At 42.7% G+C, this 14928-nt stretch overlaps 3 protein-coding genes across 9 annotated transcripts in view; 2 read left to right on the top strand and 1 right to left on the bottom strand.

Annotated features, from left to right (window-relative positions):
• Window positions 1-6572, top strand: part of LOC138748370 (uncharacterized) — a 32673-nt gene extending 26101 nt beyond the window's left edge. For both annotated transcript variants that reach the window (XM_069908453.1, XM_069908454.1), the window contains 5 exons: window positions 200-389; window positions 2546-2631; window positions 2712-2833; window positions 4865-4964; window positions 5864-6572. In XM_069908453.1, the coding sequence (XP_069764554.1) occupies window positions 200-389; window positions 2546-2631; window positions 2712-2833; window positions 4865-4964; window positions 5864-5917 (552 nt within the window). In that variant the 3' untranslated portion in view covers window positions 5918-6572. The remainder of the gene's footprint in view (window positions 1-199; window positions 390-2545; window positions 2632-2711; window positions 2834-4864; window positions 4965-5863) is intronic.
• Window positions 6573-8191: 1619 nt separating this feature from the next.
• LOC138748374 (electron transfer flavoprotein regulatory factor 1-like) lies at window positions 8192-13051 on the bottom strand. 4 transcript variants are annotated; one of them, XM_069908461.1, is made up of 3 exons: window positions 12899-13051; window positions 11060-11120; window positions 8192-8884 (listed from the first exon to the last, which is right to left on the bottom strand). In XM_069908461.1, exons 1-3 carry the CDS (start codon window positions 12928-12930, stop codon window positions 8672-8674), a joined length of 306 nt encoding a protein of 101 aa, XP_069764562.1. In that variant the 5' UTR covers window positions 12931-13051; the 3' UTR covers window positions 8192-8671. The 4 variants fall into 4 exon arrangements, with proteins under 4 accessions (XP_069764562.1, XP_069764564.1, XP_069764565.1 ...); XM_069908463.1 differs by lacking the exon at window positions 11060-11120 and adding an exon at window positions 11178-11258 and having other exon boundaries at window positions 12954-13051; XM_069908464.1 differs by lacking the exon at window positions 11060-11120 and adding an exon at window positions 11178-11258 and having other exon boundaries at window positions 12990-13048.
• Window positions 13052-13091: 40 nt separating this feature from the next.
• The window catches only part of dnai7 (dynein axonemal intermediate chain 7), a 105352-nt gene continuing 103515 nt past the window's right edge, over window positions 13092-14928 (top strand). Inside the window, exon 1 of one of the 3 annotated variants that reach the window (XM_069908450.1) lies at window positions 13092-13152. In XM_069908450.1, coding sequence (XP_069764551.1) covers window positions 13150-13152 — 3 coding nt within the window. In that variant the 5' untranslated portion in view covers window positions 13092-13149. Of the gene's footprint in view, window positions 13153-13628; window positions 13719-14928 lie in introns of those variants that run through there. The other 2 variants (XM_069908451.1, XM_069908449.1) reach the window with 2 other exon arrangements.

The following is a 14928-nucleotide window of genomic DNA, read 5'->3' as shown; positions in this document are numbered from 1 at the left end:
TGTTTACTTTTCCCACATTGTGGTTCTGGTATGCAAATTGGAACTGGTATCTTTAATCAGTCCCTCAAGTTCTGAGAAATGAAATATAGAAACCGATGACTAGTGAGTGGTATAATCACAGCAACTAGATTATTTGAATCTTGAGTAAGATATGACTGTCGATGAGTGCAAATGATTGTTTACTTTATGCTCAACACAGATGAGGGAAAACTCCTTCCCCGTGTTCTGTGGGTTGCCTGGCTGTGGTGAATATGATCTGTTGACATCTTCAGAGATTGGGTACTGTGGAAAGCCTGGATGCAGGGAGTATCAGCGCAGAAATGGTATGCTGTCTTCGGAGCCAATTGATCCTGTACTACATGACTTGGAAAGATTTTTTGACACAAATGGTGAGAATTGTTTCCACAGATTTATAAATGTTAATTTTTAGAGATGTATTGATAGATGTAGACAATGGGAATACAAAGAGCAGACCCCTTTGAGCTTGCTTTGGTCATGGCTGATCTTCTATATTGGTGCAGGAAACTGGCATAATTGAAGTCTTTGATGTCCAAAGTCTGTGCATTGAACAGAAGAACCTCTAGGGCAATTCCCCTAATCCGGATACTGGGAGGTGGGGGGAGGAGGTCTTTCCAAATTGTAATGACCAATACCTCCATTTAAAAAATATGCTTGTTAACCATATAACTATTACAGCATGGAAACAGGCCATTTTTGCCCTTCTAGTCCGCACCAAACTAAGTGCTCGCCTCTAGTCCCACCCTGCCCATAATCCTGCATTCCCCTCCCATCCATATACCTATCCAATTTTTCCTCAAATGACAAAATTGAGCCTGCTACCACTACTTCTCCCAGAAGCACATTCCACACAGCTACCACTCTGAGAAGAAGTTCCCCCTCATGTTACTTCTAATTTTTTGCCCTTTAACTGTACAAAGTAGATAATTTCAAATTGCTTTGGATCTATTTTTGACTTGTCTATATTCTCAACCGGATGGCTTTCAACCCATTTAACCAGGTAACAGCAAGTCGTGAGCCATAATGCTCGATCTGCTAAATTTTCAATTGAGATTTTGGATTTAAGTGCAAATGTCCAGCATTCAGTTTTTTAAAAATTAAAGTACTGCATCTGCTAGAAGTCTGGGGGGAGAAAATGCTGGAAACTTGAGTGACAAGCTAAAAGACAAAGATACTATGGTAAGCTAAGACCAACTGTGGCAAGAACTCATGAATATTTTGGTCTGAGACTTGTTCCTGGAACTAGGAAATGGAGTAAAAGGAGTCTGTTTGACCCTTCAAATGCTGAAGGGTTGGTATGTGGCCTGCCAGTTGATATTTCTTGTGTTCCTTGACTCCTGGTAAATCTTGTTCAGTACTGCATAACATACAAAATATAGTGAGCTAGGTAGGAAGCTGAAAGACATGACCTCAAGGGTTGTAATCTCAAAATTGCTGCCTGAGCCATGCAAGGGTAAGAATAGGATAATTAGTTTCTGGATCATGATCTTCTGGGGAAAGTACAGCCTGTATTTTTTTTAACAAAAGACCAGTTACCTTAAGTTGGAAGGGGACCAATATCCTGATGGAATGGGAACCAGAATAATAGGGCAGATAATTGAGCAGATGGTGGAAAGGTTGATGTGATGTGCAATGAGTTTGGGAAGAATTAAAGGCAGTGGAGGGAGCATAAATGTAGTCAACTGGAAGGATTGAAATGTTAATTTCAATGTAAGAAGTATTAAGAATAAGGAAGATGAACTTGGAGCATGGATTAGTATGTGCAGTTATGATGCTCTGACTGTTGGAGACTTGGCTGAGGTAAGGTCAGGGGTTTAGATATTTCAAAAGGTATAGGAAGGGAGCTATTACTAATCAAGGATGCAGAAAGGGAGTTCGTTGTGGAGGGATTGTCTACTGAGTGGGTGGAAGTCAGAACGGGAAGAGTGAGTCTGTAGGTTCCCCAAATAGCCTGTAGGACATTGAGGAGCAGATAAATAGGCAGATTTTGGAATGGATTAAAAGTAACAGGTTATTATGGGAGGTTTTAACTATATTAATATTGACTGGTACCTTCTTACCTGTGAAGGATAAAAGGGGCAGAATTTGTCAGGTGTCCAAGAAGGATTCCTGACACCGTATGTGGACAAGCTGACAGGAGGACAGGCCATACGAGATCTTGTATTAGTCAGGTGACACATCTCAGTGTGTGATCATAACTCTGACTTTCAGTATACCAGTGGACAAGGATGGGAATAGAAGAAATACAGCAAATCCCCTGGTATCTGGAATTCAAGAAACTGGCAAAAAAATTGAGCAAAATAAATTAAAAATACAAAGTGTTGCATTTTGGGCTGCAAGGGTCCAACTGTCTTCCACTACTGATCACTCTTTCCTGATTTGGTGACCAGGTGGTGTTGATGCGCAGTAGAATGTGCACTCCCTTGAAACGAGCAGAAACACCCAGTATTGATTCACTAAGATGGACTTTTAAATTGTACAACTTCCATGCATGTCCTCCAAGTAAACTAAACAATTACTGTCTTAGGCAGAAGTAGGAGAACCAGATGGCACAGCCGACAAACTACCTCAATGTACTTAAATGAAGAAGCAAATAATGGCAATGACTACGAGGTGAGTTTTTGTTCCATTAAGAAATGTATTTAAATTCAAACCCAAGACTTAATTCTCTTATTTTGGGAATCTTTAACCAGGATTTGCTAGTGTTTGAAGAAATCCAGGGTTCAGCTGTTGCACAGAAAAAACTCAGCAGTTCTCAGATTAACCGATTGCCTATAAAGATTTTTGACCCAAAATGCGCTGCGGAAAAGACACAGTAAGTAAGCTTCTGGGTTAATCACCAGTTACCATTGGCAGGGGGGGGGGGGGGGCAGTGAAGGACAGAGAAGAAGAATTTGTAGATTGGGAAAATCTATTTGCAAAGTGCATTTCAATCCATCTTGCCTTTTGAGTCTGCAGCTCTGCACTTGTGGTTCTAAGTATTAATTTTGAAAAACCTTATCCACTATTTTTGCTTTAAAATATAACAGTTTGTTTTCCATTCCTGCAAAGATCCTTGAATATCCTCTATGCCCTTTTAAATGCCATTTCATCTTTCCTCCATGTAGTACTAGAACTGGGGATCGCGAATTTAGTTTGCCCTTTGCACTCTATTTGTGTCTGAATTAATAAATGACGGCACTCTACACCTTGTCTCTGCTGTCAGGATCTGCTGCCATACTTGTCAACCTATACATATAACCATTTACGGAGCAGAAACAGGCCACGTTGGCATGCCTATTCTCCCCCATTGCTCTAAATTTGGCCCTTTGGGTTCTGTTTTGTGAAATGAAGATGCACAAAAAGGATGGGTTTGCAGAGAACCAATCAGTGATAAATGCAACGGAACAGTTACAGATGTGAGCTGAGGACAGATGTGGTTTAATCTGAGCAAGTGAGTGGTGCACTTCAGGAGGTCAAATGCAAGAGAAATATATAATAGCAGGACCCTTGCAGCATTGATGTACAGAGAGATCTAGGGGACCTAGTCAACCATGTTTTTAATTTTCAATTAAAAAAAAATTTAAACATGTAGCATGGTAACAGGCCACTTCAGTCTACAAATCTGTGCTGCCTAATATACCCAGTTAACCTACACGCCCCCCCCCCCCCCCCAGTACGTCTCGAACAGTGGGAGGAAACCAGAGCCCCTGGGGAAAACCCACACAGACATGGGGAGAACATACAAACTCCTTAGAGTGCAGGATTTGAAACCGATCTCTGGCACCGTAACAGTATTGCACTAACAGTGCTTCCCACCGTACAAATAGATAGGTTGGTAAAGAAGGATATGGTACACTTTGCATCATTAGATGGGGTATTATGTCATATCCTAGAAATTATTTAGATATCATTGAGTACTGGGCAATTCTGATTGTCCCATTACCGAAGGATGTGGAGGCTTTGGATACGAGTGCAAAAGCTGCTTACCAAGATGCTGCCTTAGTTATCAAGTTGATGTGGAGAGGATTGCATTTGGGACATCAATCCATCATGGGTGGCCTTATCTCTTCTTTGAAATTTTGTTAATGATCTGATATGTGTGCTTTGGTCTCCAGCCCTTGCATGTGTGGAACAAAATTATTTGCTCTTTTGCCATGTATACATCTGTATTTTCTGCCAGTGTTACTTGCGGCAGGTGCCATTTGGTGGTTGTCTATTTATTTTGAACTTTGGTCGTGTTTTAACGATCCCACTATGCAAAAATCTTTGTTCCAAGGTTATTCTTGACACTTGCAACAGATCCATATTGGCTGCTACTTTTAGACACTCCAAATTGCCTTAGAAAATATAATACAAACTCCTACTGGAACATAGGAGGCTTGGAGGTGACCTTGTAGTTTTAACTATTGAGGGGCCTAGATGGAATAGTTGATTGCTTCTTAGCAGAGGAGACATTTAAGGAGATGTGGGGGATAGGTTTTTCATTTGTGTAGTTCCCCTCCAACAGCTTGTTCTGGACAATTTTGAAGGCAGAGGGATGCAGCCCAATGGAATTGGTGCAAATGAGTCTCAAGATGGGCAAATGAGGTGGGGCTGAAGGCTCCAATTCTGTGCTGTACATCTATTTTCTAAGTTTGTAGGCAACATTTGTTTCAATATTGGGCATGTTAACCTGTACCATTTTGGGAACTTGCACATAAAATCAAAATGACAGAATTGCTATTTCAGCCCAAAACTGCCACATTTAACGCATACTTTGTGTCCAATGTTTGAACATCTGCAAAGGCATCTAATTTCAAGTTTTCTTGCCTTTTGGCTGGTCATTTGGAAAACACTTTGTAATGCACATGATTTCTAATCTCAGGTGTCATATTTGCTTCAATGACTATTCTTCAGGAGAAAAGTTGAGGATCTTGCCCTGCCTTCATGATTATCATAGCCGATGTATTGACCGTTGGTTAAAGGTATGAATTGTAAATTCAAAATGCATTTTAGTACTCCTTCAAAATAAGGGAATAAACACTTTGCAGGGTTATTCTGGAAATAGTTCAAAGATCATATCACAAACCAACATCTGGAGGGCAGTGATTAAACCAATTTCTGATTTTATTAGTTTTGATTGGGAGTAAATGCTTCCCTTGGAGTGTGGAGGACACAAATTTCAGCTAAAACATAATACTTATTTTGTTCAAGGCATTTAATTAACAAATACAGTAGAACCCCGGTTTTAATGTGCCCTGATTTAATGCGAATTCGGATATTGGACCCCTTAATGTTCCATTCTTTGAGATGGAACGTGAAGTGCGCCCGTTTTAAAAGTTGCAGTACCAGGGAAGGCCACCCTGTGGCGCAGCGGACATCTAGAAGTGGCACGTCTGAATGATCAATGTCATGTTTATCTTGGGGAATTCATTGCATTGATGAGGTAGGTGGTGCCTTGATTTGTGTACATTATGTACATTACTTGGATTTAGCGCAACCCTGCTTTTTTCGCCATTTTTTTGGACCCCAACTATCACATTATAACAGGGTTCCACTGTAACTAGGGTATTTTGTTTTAAAAAAAACCAATCTGTCCTGTTGCATTCTTCTGTTATTGAATAAGATTTTCAGATTCTTGGTGTATGTCATTTGTTTACTGACTCTCCTCCCAAGAAAGGCAGTCTTTCTACCTTCCTCATAGCAACATTATGTACTTTTTTTTCCTGAGCAGATATACTGTACACTTTGTCTTTCAGTTTTGGTACAGGACAAAATCTGAAATTTCACCTATAAACACTGCATGTTAGTTTGGGAATTTTTGCTTTAGCTTTTATCAGCATTAAATTGCAAAAATAAGTTAATTGTCCCCTTTCTCCTGTAGGGACATTCAACTTGCCCAATCTGTAGAGTGGATGTAAATTTGGAATCTGAATGATGAGCCTCAGACCACATCAAGTGCAATCATATGTATTCAGCAACTTGGAGAATGGAAATGTTTACATTATTCACTCAAGATTCTATTTTTAATCTTTTCAGTTCCTAAAGCAAAAGCCAAAATAAAATAACTACATAATTTTTTTACTTCTGAAAATAAATAATTTTTTAAACTATTGTAAGCTTTCATGACTGAAGTTTGCATTCTAATTCTCTTAAAGTTGTGGAAGATGGCTTAAGCTGTTGGTTACCCCAAAATTAGCTTGCTTCTCTACTAATGAGAATTTGGCAAAAAGTTCTCCTCTTGGCTGTTAATGAGCTTCTAAGGGCACAAGATTAGTACTTTGTGTTACTGAGTGCAAGTGTATATTCGAGAGGGGGCATTATATGGTCTGCTGAGTTGTCCTGCGCTATTTATGTGCAGTTGACTAAATGCCCATTTACTTTTGGGGAAACTTGTGTAAAAAAAAATGTATTAAAATTATTCCATACAACTTTTTCTTGAAATTTAATTGTACCACAGAGCAGTCATGATTTAATTGCTTGTGATATGCACACAGCTGTTTATCATTGTTTGAATCTAATGTACAAGTCAGAACTTGAACATAATGTATTGAATATAGTTTAATTCTCAATTAAAGTGTCTTAAACCTCTACCCATCTTGTTGCTAATTGAGTATAAAAACTTGTAATTCATTTTGATAAACATTCTGGTCCATGATTACTTTGAATCCTGAGCAAATGTGCACTTTTGTGCAGTTTTTAAATTTATGGAGATGCAAGCAACAAATGAGAAAGTATCCAATGTAACGAAGGTGTAGGAACCCATCAAAACGACATCAGGTAGTGCGTCTGTCTTTTGTTGCTGGGCTGTTCATTGCTTCTGAAGTATTGGTTTTAATATAAACCCAAAGCATTGACAGTACATCTAAATGTGGTAGGGGAAAGTGTTGGACAAATATTCATCAAGGTTTGGGCAGATGGATTGGTTCCCTCTTTGACATGCTGTGTACTGCACTTCGGGTGAGGGTCCTTGGAAGCCTTCCTGTTGCTTTGAATTGATGGTGGGTGATCCAGGAAGCCACAGTGGAATCTGTCCTGAGGACAGATCTGAGGAAGAAGCAAGTGAGAGCTTGACTGAGAGGAGATCAAGTATCAGAATAAAGTTTGCTGGTAGTGTATCACAAATTTCTGAGATCTCCTGGAGCTCTGCTTGATCAGAACATTTCTTCCCAATTCCCTAATGGCATTTTTTTCCTTCAATTGGCTGTTTTTTTTAACCTCCCCCAGGAGCTACACTGCCAACACATTAGGGCAGAGTTGTAGAAAATCCATAAGGAACAGTGGTGTCTGATAGAAATAGGAGATAGTGAATGTGCATTAGTGAGAGAGTTGGTCGTGGCAGTCAATGAAAAACCAGGTTGAGGAATTGGGGTTGGATAAAGTCCAGAACATTTGGGAGGCAGAGGGGGTGATTGATAAGTTATAGTGACATTATTACACCTGGGAGGCAGGAGGAGAGTAGATGGGTAATAAGGAGAGGGAAAAGGGACAGGTAGTGCTGGGCACCCCTGTGGGCATTCCCCTGAAAAAAGTATACTACCCAGCGGTGTGGGAGATTATGGGTAAGGAAGATGGCCATGCTACCACATTGAGCTTTGCTGTGAACCAGAGTGGCATGTCCTGGCAGCAACCACCCCCCTTCCCACCCTGGTTCGCGGCAATGGGGTGGGGGGGGGCAACTGACGGATTTAAGGGGATCCCCTTAAATTGCCAGATTGGCAATTTATCAGGTAGGTCTGGCTACAATTTGAAAGGTGCATCCTCAACCCAGTAATTACATCCAGGTCCCAGGAGGGAATTCCTGGGTGCTGCAATTTGAAATCACCCAATGATTCATCAGGGCCCATACACATTGAATTAATTGATTCCAAGGAAATCTCAGCAACAGGATGAGTATGCTTTTTCCATTCCAAGGATGTTACATGAATCATGTACCATTAGGTTCTAAAAGGCCACTCTTGAGTATCAAATCTGTTAAAACAAAAACTTGTATTCATTGTATTGCAGTTTGTTTACATTTGTTGTTTAGTTTTATTTGTTTGCACTAGTTTTTTTGCACTACCAATTAGTGGTAATTCTGCTGTGCCTGCAGGAAAAAGGAATCTCAGGGTTGTATGTGATGTGTATGTACTCTGTCAATAAGTCAGAAATCTGACCCAGCACTTTTAACATTAAGTTGCTTTTGATTAAAAAAATACATCAATCAGTAATGTGTAATCAAAACCATTTTATCAGCTGTCTATTAAATACAATTTGCTCAAATTTATGAAATTAATATTAGTGGTATTTTACACCTTGGCCTTTTCTGACAAACACAATTTTAGCTTTGAAAAATTGCAGCAGGTGTCTCTTGCCATTATTTCAGCACGGTATGCAGTAATGGATTAATAATGGTACTTTTAAAATTGGATCAGTAGAACAAAGTAGGTTAATCCATTGGCAATTAAATTCCATATTCTTAAAGAATTGTGCTGAGTCACTGGGTTCCACGCAAAAACCAACCTCTTCATTGCAACTGAAAACTTGCTGATTCTTAATTCTTCTATACGCTGAATATTGTGTTTAAGAGCCCAGCTTCAAAATTCATGTGATTAGTGGATTCAAATGAGTGTGTTTATGAATTGCAGGCAATCTACCTGTCGATCTTAGAATTGCATTTACAAGGATTCATTCTGGAACCTACAAGTTCTAATTATTCATTGTTCTCTTCATAACGTTGTTTCATTGCTCTGTACTTCCTAAGGTAATACAAAGCTTCCAGTTCCTTGATCACAAACTCCCCCCGGGCTATTAATTCCTTGATTTGATCAGGATCTGTGACGTCTCTGTTTTTCATGAAAGCCTTCTTAAGATGCTCCTTGAAGTAATCTGCTCCCTTTGGGTATTCTTTGCCAAGGTGAAGCAACTTTAAGGCAAAACATTGATCTTTTAATTGAGGGTTAATTAAAAATGTCAACTTCTGCTGCATTTAAACAAATCAAGCATTAAAGAATTCTGTTGACACACCTGAAACTGCAGATGCTGCAATCTGAAGCTGAACACTGCTGGAGGAAGCAAGTGGGTTCCTCCAGGAGTGTTGAGATGAAAGAATTTTGTCTTCCCTGCAATTTATTGCTTTTTATTCCCTGTTCCAAATTAAGAGGGGGATCTATTTAGTGTTGAAACCGTTCTATTTTCATGACATGGGGAAAGGTTTAGTCTGGTTACAAAGAGATGAGGATGTGAACTGTTTGACAGGAGTTTGAATAGGGAAATCAAAGGATTGCAATCTCAAATGTAGGAAACAAATTTGGCCTGAAGCGATTCTTTTCTGGGACAACAGACAACTATCACAGCAGATGCAATTTAAAAAAAAAAAATTTAAAAATTCTTTTCAACAAAATTTGCATCCGAGATTACCTTGTGTACAATTCAAATCCAGTGTGAGTTTCAGACTATTTCTCAAATGACTCACCTCTAAAATTGGCTTGGGTTTCTACTTGTTGGCAAAAACATGTTTTCCAGTGTGATCATTTACTGAAAAGTCACCTTTGTGTCCACAGTTGCACAACAATGTGTCTTTTTCAAACTGAAGAACTACCAATAACATTTTAATACCTTAAAGGCTGTCAGTGAAATGTGGAAGAAGGAAACTGTCAAGTGTCCCAGACAATTGTTTGCAGGAAGTGTGTCCAGCTCCTGTCAGACTGCAGTTGGACTAACCAAGGAGAATCAGGAGATGGAATATGTTAAAGGTGATTGGTGTGAGAAGCAGGAGGTACTGCCCAAGTTCTCCACAAATGATTCTCTAGGGGATGTATGCCATTTTGGATACAATAGCATCGACTAAATTAATGGAACTATGGCTAGCTTCGCTGTACAATAGGGAAGGTGAGCAATAAGATGAGAGCATTTCTATGGCTATGACGAGACTCCAGAAGTGTCAGGGCTAAGCAGGTCTCAGAGCAGGTACAGGACATTCTGATGGGGAGGATGAGCAGCCAGAGGCTGTGGTCTATACAGGTACTAACAATTTCATGGTTGGGGGGGGGGGGGGGGGAGAGAAAAAGAATGTAAAATATCCAGTGAAGCCATATGGAAACCTTGCTAATGACTGCTTTATGTGGGACTTTATCAAAGGCATCTGAAAATCTTATTAAAACCAGTTTACCAATAGCCTCAAAAAAAACTTCAGGTATGTCACACATTATTTCCCTTCCATGACATTGTAAACCCCATGAAATATTCAAACTGTCCTGTTTCACATACTCTAGTTAGACTGGAATCAATAATCTGTAGATCTTGTTTTTCCATCTATCTTAAACAGTGGCGTTATTTGCCATTATTCAATCTGGAGGAACCTGTAGAACTATGAAAGACAAACTATGTTTCTCTGGCTGACTGCGTTTGGAGGAATGACTTTTGTAAATCTGAAGGTGAGACATTCACATCAATATATACAGCCTGTAAAGTTTCATAAAACACTACAGTGCGGACCCTCGATGTTGGTCGACCCATATAGCCCTAAAAAAAAGTGCCGGAGAATCTCAGCCGGTTATGCCGCACCCACAGGAAGCAAAGATATGCATAACTGATGTTTCATGCCTGAGCACTTGAATGAAAAGGTTAAGAGGAGAGAAGAAGGGACAGGAGCAAAGGCAAGAGGTTGTTAGTGGATGTGGGTAGGAGGACAGTGGAGAAAAAAAGTAGTTTTCAGAGAGAAGGGGTAGCTCTCTGAATGGAGAGGGAATGAATGGAGAGGGAAGGAAAGGAGAGAGAAACTAATGGAAACCAGAGAAATCAAAGATATGCCATCCAGTTGGAGAGTGCCCAGACAGAATATTAGGTGCTGTTTCTCCAGTTTGTAGGTGGTTTCAGTTTGGCAGCACATAAGGACATGGAGAGACAAGTCGGTGTGGGAATGGGGCATAGAATTGAAATGGTTGGCCACTGGGCGGTCCCCACTACTACTGTAGACAGGCATTTAAACGATCTTCCAGTCTGCATGTAGTCTTTCCAATGTAGAAGAGGGCACAACGGGAGCTCTGGATACTGTAGATGACCCTGGAGATTCAGTCTGGGAGATTGTTTTGTTGATCACCTTCGTTCTGTCCGTTGAGGAAGAACTACATGACTTGGTGGTCTTGTGGAAATCTGTGTATCTATGCATTGTAAATTCAAAGCAAAAGTTTATTACAGATGATAAGGTGAAAACTTACATTTTTGTACAGTTTTATTACTTCACTTCTTAGTGGATTTGCCATGTTCTAAAGATGTTTTCATCCAAACTTTGAATGATACTGGAACAAAAAAAGCTCAAGATCAGGCAATATTAAAAAAAATTGTACAAATTAATCAGAAAAGAATGGGTTTGGATCCCATTCCAGAATTTGGACTGATGAGATCCCATCTTCTCAAATAATGGCAGAAAGCCACTGTGAATTAATCCGGTTGCCTGTTCTGTTAAAATGCTGGAAACCCAGTTTGACCTTGTTATGATTTATCTTGTTACTTTCTTACCAGATAGCACAAAAATGTGGCAACAATTTGGTTACGCCTGAATGACATGCAAAATTAAGCTTCTCACTATCTCCATACACATGACAATAAAGCATTATTTCAACATCAGAGGACTTTTCCTGGAATACTGGAAAATACATGGGCTCATGTACCACCCCACTAAGACCACCCGTCCATTAGAGGAACAACACCTGATTTTCCATCTGGGCACCCTCCAGTCGGATGGCTTAAAATAAAAAGTCAATACACAATGCTGTTTGGCAGGCCAAACAGTGCCCTTTATGTACCAAAGATAAAAATGTATGTGACGTTTTTCACTTGTGAATGTCAGCGGGCATCCGAATAAAAAGGGTAAGGGGGAGGCATGGTCGCAAAGGCAGGAGGTAATAGGTGGAGAGAGAGGTTGGGAGGGCACAGCAGTGAGCAAGAGGTGGAGGGATGGCTAGGTGAATTGAGAGGGAAAGGTGTGGAGAGCTGACTGGGGGTGGGGGGGGGGGGTGGAAGAGAAGAGAGGAAAAAGGGGGCAGGTTAGCAGAAACTGGAAAAGTCAAAGATATCTGCTTTCTGCTAACCTGCTCTCCTTTCTCCTTCCCTTCTAGACATCACTGTCAAGTCACTGATAACAGTGCGGCACAGTATGGGCCCTTTAGCCCAAGATGTTATGCTGATCTATTCCATCAATTTAACCCAGTGGTTTTCAGACTTCACCCCCCCCCCCTTAAACTCACATTCCACTTTAAGCAATCCCTATGCCATAAGTGCTCTGTGATTAGAAAGGGATTGCAAGAAAAAAGGTTTGAAAACCAGTTTTGTAACACCAAAGGAAATGGGTCAATGACGATTTTTCTCCAGCAAAATATTTCAGTAACAATTGGGTCTGGAGTACTTCCCACTCGCATTTGAAGGGAGGGTTTGAAAACCACTGATTTAACCCTTCTCAACCCATAATTTTCCATTCTTCTTACATCTATGTGCCCATCTAAACGTCCCAATGTACCACCCCACCCCCAGCCATTTCAAACCCAATTCAATCTTCTAAATGTAACTGGAATAAAACACCATTTCCACTCCCTCCCAATCTCCTGCTTGTCCTCTCAGCCCAGCACTGCCACTCCCATCATTAGGAGTGTAAACCCTGGCCGAGGAGTCAGAGCAAGAGGTAGAACATTTTCGTAGTGAAGGGGCGGAACTAGCAGAGCCCTTCGGCCCCTCTACGGTGCCGCCTCGCCCCATGGGTCTGCACTGTGCATGAAAGGGGTCGAGGGGGATGGGAAGTGGCCCCGATTATTCGTAGCGGGTGCTGCAGCCCAACACGGGAGCTCAGGCTGGGCTTGTACAGGGCCAGCGGTGGGGGCGGCCTCTTCACCCTCCACCCCCACGACCCAAGCCCTTGCTCCTCTCCCTGACCGCTAGCACTGACCTCGGACGCTGCCAGCTCGCGGCCCGAACCATTCCCCTTCCCCCGCCGCACGTACAAAGGCCGCAAACCGCTGCCGCCGCCAACCACCAACCTCCCCGCACGGCCGTCGCTCACCGAGCGAAGGGCGCTGCGTCAATGGTCGGCAGCACGCCTGCGCCGGGGGACGGGGACGGGGACGGGGGGGGGCGGGCCCGGCGTTGCCCGGCGACGGGAGTGCGGCGCGCGTCAACGGGCGGGCCTGGGGAGGCGAGATGGTGAGTGCGGCCTTGGCAAGGGCAGGGTTTGCCGTCGTGAAGACAGCAGTGAGATGCGCACAAAACTGGGGGGGAGGGAGAGTGGAGAGGAGGGGGAAGGGGAGGGAGGGGAGGGGAGGGGGAAGGGGAGGGAGGGGAGGGGAGGGGAGGGGAGGGGGGGAGAGGGGGGAGGGGGGGGAGAGGGGGGAGGGGGGGGGGAGAGGGGGGAGGGAGGGGGGGGAAGGGGGGGGAAGGGGGGGAAGGAAGGGAGGAGGGGAGAGGGAGGAGGGGAGGGGGAGTTGAGGGGGATAGGTGGAGGGGCAAGAGTTGAGAGTGGGGAAAGGGGGGGGTGCATGGAGAAATATGTCGAAAACCAGAGGACCTGGGCTTAGGGGGAAGGACTGTAGTGGATTTGGGGCAGATGCTTTAGAACTGGAACACACTGCCTTGGTGGAGGCAGAAACCCCTCACCTCCTCCCTTCACTTGAAAGGACCCAAAACAGGCCTTTCAAATGAAGCAACACTTGTGTATCCGCAGGACTGATTTACTGTGCCCTTCGTGGCCTCCTCTACATCGGAGAGACTGGGTGAGCGGTTGGCTGAGCACCTTCGCTCTGTCCGCACCAGTGGCCAACCATTTCAGTTCTGCGTTCCACTCCCATGCTCACATCTCTGTCCATGGGCTCATGTACTACCCCACTAAGACCACCCATCCATTGGAGGAACAACACCTGATTTTCAGTCTGGACACCCTCCAGCTGGCTGGCTTATAAGAAAAAGTCAATACACAATGCTGGAGACGCTCGGCAGACCAAACAGTGCCCTTTATATAGCAAAGATAAAAATGCGTAAGTGACATTTTGGGCTTGAGCCCTTCATTGGGGCATGGAGAATTTTCAGTAGGCATCCGAATAAAAAGGGTAAGGGGATGGCATGGTTGCAAAGGCAGGAGGTAATAGGTGGAGGAGGGAGGGAGGGAGGGAGGGCACAGCAGTGAGCAAGGAGAGGAGGGATGGCCAGGTGAATTGAGAGGGAAAGGGGTGAGAACTGACGGGTGGAAAAGAAGAGGGGGAAAAGAGAGCAGGTTAGCAGAAACCGGAAAAGTCAATGCTTTCTGCTAACTTGCTCTCCTTTCTCCCTCCTTTCCCTTCCCTTCCTCCTGTCTTCCTTCCCTCAAGTCTCCACCTTGATTCACCTAGCCATCCCTTCCCCTGCTTGCAGGTGTGCCCTCCCTCCCTTCTTCACCTATTACTTCCTTCCTTTGGGACCATGTTGTTTCCCTCCGCCCCCCCCCCCCCCTCCACATTGCCACCCCCCTTACCTTTTTTGTTCGAATGCCTGCCAATATTTTTTCATACCTTGAAGGGCTCAAGCCCAAAACATAGGTTATGTATCTTTATCTTTGCTAAATAAAGGACACTCTTAAAACATGTAAGTCTGCAGAATAATGGTTGAAGTATTTATCATGGTTAAAGTGTATTTTTACTTCAGACTTTCATGTTTTACATATTGAAGGAGGATATGCATGAGCACTTCCTTGGTCAAGGCAAAAATGGCTTACAGACCAAGTGCTGGAGAAGGGCTCAGTAAATTGGCACAAAGAAGGGCTTGTTTTTGTGTTGAATTACTCTTGTGTCAGAGATTGAGGATCTCTGGTGAAGGCAGTAGGTTGATATATCATACCTCAAGCCTGAACCTTTGGATATTGTACCTGTCTCTGCTATAGAAAGTACACTGTTTGACCTGTTGTGTTTCTTCAGCATTGTTTTAATTGGGTCGATACATGTAATGTTCTTG

Source organism: Narcine bancroftii, chromosome 13 (genome assembly GCF_036971445.1).
Source record: "Narcine bancroftii isolate sNarBan1 chromosome 13, sNarBan1.hap1, whole genome shotgun sequence".
NCBI lineage: Eukaryota > Metazoa > Chordata > Chondrichthyes > Torpediniformes > Narcinidae > Narcine > Narcine bancroftii.
This window is presented reverse-complemented; position numbering and strand designations above follow the sequence as displayed.